Source organism: Limulus polyphemus, unplaced genomic scaffold (assembly GCF_000517525.1).
Source record: "Limulus polyphemus unplaced genomic scaffold, Limulus_polyphemus-2.1.2 Scaffold200, whole genome shotgun sequence".
NCBI lineage: Eukaryota > Metazoa > Arthropoda > Merostomata > Xiphosura > Limulidae > Limulus > Limulus polyphemus.
In genome coordinates this window covers 30,134-41,515 of record NW_013665810.1, presented here as the reverse complement: position 1 = coordinate 41,515, position 11,382 = coordinate 30,134, and the positions used below count along the sequence as shown (strand labels likewise).

The 11,382-nt window shown below is 32.3% G+C and overlaps 1 protein-coding gene across 1 annotated transcript in view; it reads left to right on the top strand.

The window, feature by feature from the left end:
- LOC106478323 (proto-oncogene tyrosine-protein kinase ROS-like) overlaps positions 1-11,382 on the top strand; it is a gene marked incomplete at its 3' end in the record, with an annotated part of 84,570 nt that overhangs the window by 43,349 nt on the left and 29,839 nt on the right. Inside the window, exon 3 of the mRNA XM_022381927.1 lies at positions 5,684-5,743. Within this exon, the coding sequence (XP_022237635.1) occupies positions 5,684-5,743 (60 nt within the window). The remainder of the gene's footprint in view (positions 1-5,683; positions 5,744-11,382) is intronic.

The following is an 11,382-nucleotide window of genomic DNA, read 5'->3' as shown; positions in this document are numbered from 1 at the left end:
AGATTATGTGAATGTTTGCTTCAGTCCTCTTAGCTGAGCTATAATTTTTCTTTCTCTTCTGTTTTTTCTGCAGACTTTATAGTAAGTATGTTTAAAAAAAACAACCTTACCTCGCATTATTATTATTATTTGCTTTGATTTTATAAATTGTTTGTTCTAGATACAAAGCAGTTTCCGGTGGATCAGTGTTAACTTTACGAAATTACAATGCAAAAATCAGAGGTTCGATTCCTTGCAGTGGAGAAAGTGGAGATAGCTTTGTGCTAAAGTAACAAAAAATATAGTTTTTGTCTCTTCTTTTTGCTTCTTGAATTTCTAACATATTATACTTCCGATCCATTTTTACAGGAATAAATCAAGGTCTTGCACAATATATTTCAACTTGTGATTGTTGTTACCTTCTTTTCTTTCTATCTATCTGGGTTTTGTGGTGATTCTATTCCACCACACAACTAATTCTTAGTGTATCTCTAATACGAAGTTTGTTTGTTTTCCCACAGAGCGTATCTCTAAATTTTCTTCCAGTCGGGTTTTATTACACACTTGTTTTAGAACAATAAATCATAACCTTGCTTCTTCTTCTTTTTTTTTGCTGAGTTTCATAGTATCTTTGTTTCTTTGGCTATTGAAAAATGTTGACATTCAAAAAGCATTATTTTATACATTTCTTTAAAATTTATTGAAAATTTACTTCAGACGAATCATTTCAGACTTGTTGTGTACAGATTTATTCACAATAATGAAATGTAAATTTGCTCTCTCTCTCTCTCATTGGTTGTCTTTTTTTTTAGGAAAGATTTTGTAGTTAACTTTCAAGAAACACCAGTAGTGTGCATCAAACTCATTTGCATATAAGTGTCTAAGTTCAATAGAGCTATTTGCTTGAATCCCAGTTCTTCTTGGTACTAATTAGACTAAACAGTTAATTATGCCAGAATAATCACGATTCTAAATAGACTTTATTCTCAAGCTCACTCTGAGCATATTGATAGTTTGCATAGCGTAATATGGTAACTTTTGAACACGTCACTAGACCTACACAGTAGCAATATCAGTAACTCACTACCTTTCTCACAGGTCATCCTGTATTTCTAATTCATTTTTATTGTTCACCAAAAAACTGATAATAATAAATCAATGAACATGTTATTTTTCGATTTTTTTTGTATTTTAAGCTAGTTTATATTGTTTTTAATTTTACAATGGGCTTTTATATATCCATACTCTGCAGTATTTGTACTATCTTCATGTATGATAAATATGAAAAATATCCTGAAGTATTGCTCTGTTGATTAGCTCTTCTCGGGAATTTCTTCATAATTAACTGATTATCCGCACATGTTTATTTTGACGAGTATAGAACTTGTACCTCTCAGTTGTTTAATGCTAGGCCACACAGGATTCCTATTTGTAAATTTTATATCCCTAACCTAGGAAAACTATCTTCAACCAATCAGGCCCTTCCGTTAGGCTACGCATCAGCACTTGTGGTCCATTTATCTATATCATCATATATAGAGAGCAGCTCTGCTTGAACTGGCTATTGTTAAACAACAATTATACAGTGGGGCCCTTCGTGGTTCCCTAATAGGGAACTTCCTCATTACCCACAGCAACGTGTTAATGTCCCACTATCACAGCCAGTAAAGTGGAGACTGTGTGTATTATACATACACCAACGTTTGTGACGGGCAAGCATAAATACTGTACCTGATGTACACAGATAATTATGTGTGTAAGTCAGTAAAGAAAGGAAAACGCTGGGTACACAAAAAATATTGCTGCACAAGAAGGCTAAACGTCATTCTTTTTTTTTTCTTCAAAATTTCAAACTGGTGTTCTCAGCTGTTGCATAGAACAGCAGTTTGTAATCATTAAATAACAAAAGGGTGGATGTTTTCAAAGGTTTCATTATTATTTGATGAATATGTAAAAGTTATCAGTCACTTACAAGAAAATACGAATGTCAAACTGTAATGATATAAGATGCACGGTGCTACAAAAACACAAATAAGCAGTCATTTATATTCAGAGTTATTTTTTAGTTTATTTTTTTACTGATGAACAACTTCTTTAAAATTACTAGCCAGTGGTTATTTAATTTCACAGTGGCTGAAAATTAGGCAGTGAATGAACGTTATACAATAACGCTCATAATATTCGGTTAAGTTGTTCAAGTTAAATTTGTAGAAATAACCATGAGGAATTTCATTTTTTTTAGAGTAGCCAAGTGGACATCTCAGTAACTAGTAATTTCTCGTTAATTTCTAATTTAATAACAACTCAATTCTTACATTTTACAGTAAAAAGAAATTAAAGTTTACTCTTAAATGCGTTATTATAAAGCTTATATTTTGTAAAGTCATGGAATTAGTTATTAATTTTATTTAGACACACGGGCTTCCTGTTATATTAAATTAGTAATTATAACACAAGAAAATAATAGTGATATCTAACATAGAAATAGCATAGAGCTTGTTTTTACAATACCGAAAATATAAACAACACAGTAAACACGTACTGAACAAGACTGAATGGTAACTAATTTTATAAGACGTGCATTTTTGAAATTGTAAAACCTTTAATAAGTTAACTAGGAACGTGATTAAGAATCTTTATTCCGCAACCAAGAATTGTTTTCAACAATTATTCTTGCTATTTGTGTATTCCAATTTACTATAACATTTTTCTGGCTATTTTTCTTTTCTTTTCGGATTTACATTCAAAGCGATATAAACTCAGAAATATGATAGACCTGTAAAAATTGTGGTTTCATGATTTAGAATAATCTACTCATAAAGGAGAATATAAAAATCAATCTCTCTCTCTCTCTTTTTTTTTTAGTAAGCTGAACTTATTTTTTTATTAGAGATATACGCTCGGGTAGGTTGTTCCCACAATAGCAGGGGATTTGAAAATTTTGGGGGGTGATAATTACTGGTAAATTATCTAAGGCCATGAAAATGAAGACGGCGAAATAAGATGGAATTTACTTAAGATGGACATGTCAGAGCTTTGTTCGTCATACTGTAGAGTTCAGATTTGCCAGCAAGTTCTCACAAAATATATTTATTCCTACGCACCGTTTGACTTGACTAGAACTGAACTGAATAATACAAAGTATTAGGCGGGTCGCGGGTTCGAATCCTCGTCACACCAAACATGCTCGCTCTTTCAGCCGTGGGAGCGTTATAATGTTACGATCAATCCCACTATTCGTTGGTAAAAGAGTAGCCCAAGCGTTGGCGGTGGGTGGTGATAACTAGCTGCCTTCTCTCTAGTCTTACACTGCTAAATTAGGGACGGCTAGCGCAGATAGCCCTCGTGTAGCTTTGCGCGAAATTCAAAACAAACCAAACTAATCAAAGCGTCAACTTCCCTTTTTCCACCAGTCACCTACAAGTTACAGAATAATGATTGTACTTTGTGATTCCCGCGCCAACAGTAGGTCAACTTTCTGGTCGCTAAGGTCCAACAGACCAATGAGAGCACAAAGGCAATCTAAAATTGGTAGGGAATAGAACGATATGATGTTCATTAGGTGGTGGTTTGAAACAACTTCTAATGCATTTCTAAAGACGACTGAAGACCAGAAATATGCACGAATTTCCGTATTTTAGATTTAAAGTTATGGAAGGGGAAGATTGATATTAAGAATATCATACAAATATATCGATTGATTATTTTAATTAGATCGCAAAATACAATGATTTGTCACATGACTGTTTTATGTAATATCAATATAATTTTATACAGATTGCATAGCACAGACTTTAAAATACATAATTTGGACATTAATAATAGCAGGCTAAAGCAAGTAGTTTAACTAAAAAAAGATGGGAAAATCACATTGAATGAAGTTTCAGATTCAAGTTCAAACTTAATTCAGAACACAACAGTTTTGAGTGGGTCAGATTATATTTAAAAGAACCTGATTTTACCAGTTAAACCTGTTGAGTTTTTTAATTAAATTTATTTACATAAGTGGGATCGCTGTCTAAAAGCAAGTTGAAAACTGTTTATTGAGCAATAGGTACGCACAAGTTCGAGTAGGTTTATACTGAAAAATAAATGTTTATTTGCATAGTTTATTAATAACACCAAAGTTGTGAGCGACAAAATACTGGTTTTTCTACTCTAGCACAAATGTTCACCAACGTATTTTACCATTTTAGAAGCCCCCAGTGGCACGGCAGTATGTCTGCGGACTTACAACTCTAGAATCCGTGGTGGGCAGAGCACAGATAGCCCATTGTGTAGCTTTGTGCTTAATTACAAACAAACCATTTTAGAATAAGAAATGTATTCCGTTGACTAAAATACTATTGTTTAATTTTAGTTATCCAACTATAACTTTTCTACTATTAACCTGATGGAAGAAATCTTTAAGAACCAGGAAACTATCGTTAAAAAAAAAAAACTGGATCAGAAGAGCTCTAATTGTCTGTGTTAACCTTCAACTGATACCTACAAAATATTACTAATAAGAGGTCGGTGTTTAAGAAAAACTTTTTTATGCGTGTACATAATGGAGTTAACGTTGACGTCTAAATTAACATAAGTAATCACAATTCAGTGTAAATTATACGTGTGAGCAGTGCCTGTTTCCTAAACTGTGATGCTAATTATGGAAGGTTGTAAGATATAAGTCATTTGTAATTTGTTAGATAGCAGTCTTGAAGTCTTCTGGTGGCTTTGCGGTAAATCTGAGAGCTTATAACTCTTAAAATCGGGATTCTATACCCGCAGTGGACACATCACAGATAGTCTATTATGTAACTTTGTTCTTACCAAGAAACAAACAATCTTGATTACGGAAGAGGTACTCCTTAGACTTAGAGGCTAAAGATGTTGTTTTGGACTTTCGGCATTCAAGACTTATTTTCTGATTTATAAAGTATTTCATAGCTTGTGATTTTTAGAAACTATTATTATTATTTTTTATCGTCATTCAAACTACATATCTTTTTGTATAATTATAAACAATAAGTTGTTTATTAACCCGGTATCTCTAATTTAAACATATTTAAAACTAAACCAACCAGTCGTTGGCCAGAAGGTAAGCCTTGGCAAGTGGGCGAAGCGATGACAGAATAGCTAATGTTTTCAAGAAATTCGTTGAACGATATACTCCACCCTGAACGTTTCTTGAAAGTGTTTCACAAACACATTTAGCTACGAGTAATCTTGGTTATAAATACAAGATAGATAAATAGACCACGGTCCAAAGAACTGAAGGTCCTGGAACCAGTTGAAGTTATCTACTGTTGAATCGTTTCTTATTTCCAACGATAAACAGAGGATTTGTGACAAGTTACAAAGACTACAACTCTCCTTCCACTATCTGGTATTATGTCTCTGAGTATCACTTCCTTGTCTCCGGTCGTTATCAGCAATAAAAAATAACATTACGTCTATACACAGGTTAATAAAAAATTGTCTAACTTCAGAAATTTGCTTATCGAATATAACATATTAATGTGAGAAAGTTTTTCTAGTTAAAAAAATATTTATGTAGTTCTTTTACTTTTTTTGTATAAACGTGAAAAATGTATCATATTTAGTTTATTCAGGCTTCAGTTTCTTTATAATGCAGTTAATCCTTGTTTTATTCAACATTTTAAATTATGATGTTTACATTAAAAATAGTTATAATACTCATGTTGTGCAACGTTAATTTCAGTGTAAAGATGGCTGTAAAAAGTGGACACTCGCTGTCAGCAATTCCTGCCAAGATACATGTGTAAGTATACATGTGTTTGTCATTTTGCCACAATCAGAAGTGAAAAATGTTTAATATTTTCTAATATTGTATTTTTTTCTTATACTACTGAAACTAAAATCTGTAAAAATAAAACAAAGATTAAAGAAAAATGCTTGAAACAATTTAACAGCAGTATTGTATATTATATACACGTTTTCGTGTTTTTTTTCTGTTGTGTGACATGATCTAGCATGGGTCTTTGAAATAAACTACCTATTCCAAAATTTTCGGCGAATGAATATGAATCGAATTTACTAAAAGTTAGAGAAATCCAGCTTTTGTAAGATTTAGTTGCATGTGATATTTTTGATTATAAATATACCAGTGATGATAAAAACAGTGCGTTGGTTTATGGGAAATATAATTATACAAATTATAGATAGCTCTCCATTATTCAATTGAACGAATGTTTTTTCCAGATACTTTATTCTTTCATTAAAGAATAATCCAAGTGGTAGAATACGTTATACATCTATTCTTTGTTACGTTTCTTTTTTTCATTATTGTATCCCTATTATAGAGATTATTTTCCACTGTTAGTTTAGTATAAGGATTTAAGACTAACCTAAATCTCATAAGCTGACCGAACTTTTTGAGATATTATTGGGATTACGGCCAAAAGTATTGCTAACATTGAGGGTATCCAATTGATATAACTATACATTCTAATCTTTATAAATAATAACTCAAACGCAGCATATTTAAGTAGGTATACTCACTGCCGGGTATTATCTTTAGTTACGACCTATGTAGATAGCTTGCTTTGATCACAAGTCAATATTAATTTCTAGAATGTGTTGTCTCCATGCATGTCGGGAAACACCCCCGATTACCTAGTGTCCTTTGGACGTTACCCTTTGTTGTTTAAGATATTGGTCTACAGCGTCCTCTATTCGTATTTTGAAAATATAAAGGCAAAATACTTATAGATTTATCGAAAATTAAAATTTGACGAGACATTGAGATTTTATAAATAATGGCAGTGTAATAAAATGCTTGCTCCAAGTCCCATAATTCAACAGAAGAACTTGCCCAAGCTCCAATAACTTTTAACGAAAATGTAAACAAGTTATTTATCTTAAAATAATCTAAGTCTTCGGATTTATAATGGTGTAATCAGGGGTTCGATTCCCCTCGGTGGACTCAGCAGATAGCTGTGGCTTTGCTATAAGAAACACACACACACATTTAAGATAATCACAATACTTACAAAACTTACGATCTAAGTAACTCAGGTTTTTTACGATCTCATACTGCAAATAATAAATACCTACTGATGACTAGATAACTAATTCTACACGAATAAAAGAGCCCTCCCCCATCTCGCCAGCGGCTCAGCGATAAATATGTCAGGTCTTATGAGGCTAAAAATCAGGTTTTGATATTCATGGTGTACACATCACAAATAACCAAATAAACCAACCCGAAGAAAAAAAGGTTAGCTTATCAAATATTTATATGAGTATATTTCGATCCATTAAGATTCTCTCGTAAATTTTCAGTCACTCTAATGACACTTATATAGTTTAATGTTATTTATTAGTCGAATTTATTGTATAATTTTCTATAAAAAAATATTCTAATATATAAAAATCATGAGTCAGTAATTACATCATTGAAAAACTACAACAGCGCTCCCTAGCAGTTGATCTATTTTTGCTCACAACTGCAAATAATATTTTATAAACGTTTATACTGCATAAAAACGTGATATCTGCTAAATATTATAATAAGGAGTTAGTTACGGGAGTTTATTTTCTATTTGAGAGATTAAAATTTGTTTTACATGTGTATTAGGCCTTTTCAGTGGAAATGGTTTCAAAACATAAGACCTGCTATCTAGAGTAGTTATTGTTTTATGAAATAATTTTTGTCAAAATGTACAGTACAAAAAAAAGAATGTATAAATAAATAAATACAAGCGTTATGTTATTTCACAGCAACACAAACTTTATTCCCCAAACACAGATTCTTGTGAACTATAGTACAATTGAGTGTTGTAGTGATATAAACACACAAGTTCCGTGTGTTTTCAAACAACAGATATTATGTATGTTTATTTAAATACACTGTTGTATCGTGAAGTTACATTTTTATTATGTGTATGTAGATTATATAGAATTTAACATAAAGTTTATGCATCTGTTTTCTGTTTTGTTAGCTTACAATGATTGTAGTTTTAACGTGAACGTGTGTTGTAGTCATTCAAGCATCAGATTTGTTTCATAGAACACGAGTTGTATTGTTTTTAACACAAGTTTTTGACAGAGTACTTAAACTTATCAAATATGTGTCAAAGAATGTCGAATCTCTCCAGTACACTCTTCCGTATTATCACGAACTTTGTTGTTTTATGTACCTCTGATAGATTTTTTTTTCAGAAAGGAACGATAATTTATTTATAATACCAATAAGACAAGATTTTTTTTTCTCGTGTAAATATAATCAACATATTGTCAAACTACATAACTTTTGAGTGTTATATTTCAGCAGTCTAACATAATTTCAAAAGCTTAGTAAATATTTTTTGTGGTGACTTTGGTTGTTTGCACCTTCATCATTATTCTTCCAACTTTTTAATTACCATTTAATGGACCTCTATTTCCTAGTGATCATAATAACCTAAAGTCTGAATTTAATTCTTGATTAAAACTAAACAATATTGTAAAAATCTATCATCATTGACATTTATATTCCACTGTGATAACAAATTGGCTTGTAAGTTCCTACAATATTCCCATTCATTTCATGTGTCATATGATTGCAATACGTTAATTCTGTCAGATTTTGGAACTTTCTAAGATTACGTCATATTGTTTTTACCTTGCAGAAGACTATTATGCTATAAAAGTTTTTGATTATTCTTTGCACACTGTCGTAATAAGGATTCCATATATGATAGCATAATAAGCCTCAGTTTAGTCAAACAAGTTTAATGATTTTCAACGTACTTCAAACAAGCAAAGTTTGGTATAAAATACCACGATCATACTTTCATGCAAAAGCTTCCTCAAAAGGTTTCATTAATGACAACCTTAGGGTTAGTCCAAAAAATGATTTTTTTTTTCTTCAGCTGTGAACTAATGTTATTAATATGCAGAAAATTCATTATTAATTGAGAATTTGCTTAGAATATGATACATTTTCAATATAAATTAGTTAACTGCAGGAATATTTAGTGGGGATTCGCTGCCCTGTAACTCTAAAATCTTATGAGTGAAAGCAAAGAAGAGAAAACTGCGACCCTTCTTATCATGTAGATGTGTTAAATGATTAAGCTAATGGGTTTACTGACTATAAAATACCAAAATCATTGTTTTAGAGAAAATATCAACGAGTAAACTACCTGATCATGAGGTAGTGGTATCCGAAAAACTAGAAACATCAGACAAATGCAATGAAAAAAACAAAACTAAAACAATCTGTATGGACGTTATCTCGTGGCTTAAATTTTGCGTTAACGTGGTCAAGGACTCTGGTCATAGCTTTCCTTGCCACTGTAAGGAAGAAGCCACAAAAAAGTATTTTAAGATGAAGCCACAAAATCCTATTATCAGCCTGAAGGGAAAGTCAAACAATTGCCTTTGTAAGGAAGCCAGCATTTCGAAATCTTAAAGCTGAGACGTACTTTTCGTTATATTCTCGGGATCTAATGAACGTAGGCGCTGTGGTGCGGAAGAATTGTCCCTCTAATACTGAGCAATCCAGGGTAAATCCCTTTTAAGTATCCCCCCCCCCCCACATTAACATCTACTCTACCATCCATTCCAAGGCCACTTAATACTTGGTAATATCGAATGCAACTTAATATTTGAGTCAAAACTGAACTATTTGTGACTAATACGGACGATGGTATAATGCAAATATTTATATGATCTTAACTAATTGTGGTGGTTAAAGACGATCCGTGGAGATTCTTGTTAAGAGCCGTGTGGTAGTAGTGATACCTTCAGATATTTACGTGTATTTCGTTTTTCACCATCGGTTGCACGGCAACACATTACATTAGTTCTGAGTTGCGCCCTACACCGTAGTGGAAGGAGGAGGTCTGAACTATACCTGATCCATTCTGGTCACCCCCAACATGCACCAAAACCGCAGCACAGAGAATACTCCGCTGTATATGAACTGTCCACCATGTTATGAAGATAACCCGATCTTCACAGACCTGATATTTAGTCTGAGATTCCCCAAGTGATATGAATAAGATAAGTTTCTTAATCTTACCAAAAATATAGAATGCATACCAAACTTTACATATGTAGACCAATCCAGTATATGATTTTAGAATTCAGTCTTTTTCCCCCATACTTTCTTATGGTGTAGTGTTCATTGCTCAAGGCCATATTAACCAAAAGGAAGAGTAGTCAAGTTGCCTTTAAGCCTCCAGTGCTCATGCTTTGTTTTTCTTAACAACCTTCTCAAAAAATATTTAAAAATAGAAAAATGTAGTCTTTTAAAAATTATTACAGTTGTCCAAAGGTTGTTTTGGCGGGTAAAATTTCAATGAAAATAACAAGAAAAGAAAAGGGGACCGCAGATTTAAAGTTGCCTACAGGTCAATTATGGTTTTAATTTGGATCTGTTTATTCGTGGAAGAATTTAGTTTCCGGTGTCCAGTCTTCCTTATTTGTGAAAGGCAGGCATATGATCGTACTAACAATTCTTATATTTAAACCAAACGTTCCTTATTTGTAGTTACAAATAGAAATCAATTGTCCTTTACTTGTAATAATTTCATAGACTCTGAACGGTATTCTTGCTTTTTAACCATTATGTTTACGTCTATGTGTTGAAAATAAAACATATTTTTATGTGTCTAAACATTTTATAGCTACATATGGAACATATATCAACATATGGAATTTACAGTTTAAGTTATTGGTGTTGGAGATAGCTATAAACTCCTGGTATAAATAAGTAAATGTCGAAAATTTCAAGTACATAAAAAGACAATGAACTTTAATCTAAATTACCTAATAACAATAACAACGTTGTCGTCGTTTAGAACAAAGCCACACTGGGATATCTGCTGTGTCCACCTTGGGAAATCGAACCCCGGATTTTAGCGTTGTAAGTCCGTAAGCTTACCGCTGTCCCACTCATAATATTGGTGCTTTGTACAAGTTGTTTTACTTTGTAAAATGTGTCTTTCGGATGAAAGTATTTTACTGGCTTATAAAAAATCTTAAGTATGCTTCGTAACTGAAACAAAAACTGTAAGCCTAATCAATGCCCAGCTAATGCAAGCTTAAAATTCAGTTGCATAAATGTCAACAGTGTCAGTCATGGGTGTGTCATACGACGTGTTAGCACATCCCACAAATGTTCAATGACATTGAGCGAGTTCAGGAATATGTAGTTGCTCAAAGTTTATACTTTTAGCTAGAGGACCTGTTCAACCTCTTTACACTTATCGGCTTTTATGTTAAAAATTGTCTTTAGAAATATTAAGCTGTACACAATATTTATAATACAAAGCTGCTTGTACCTACTATAAGTTATTTAATTAACAAATATTTGAAGCTCTAGTGTGTTAAGACAGAAACAAAATCCATTATGAATGAAAATTTTGAAACTTTTGTATTTGGTGGATACTTATATCGTCTGATACATGG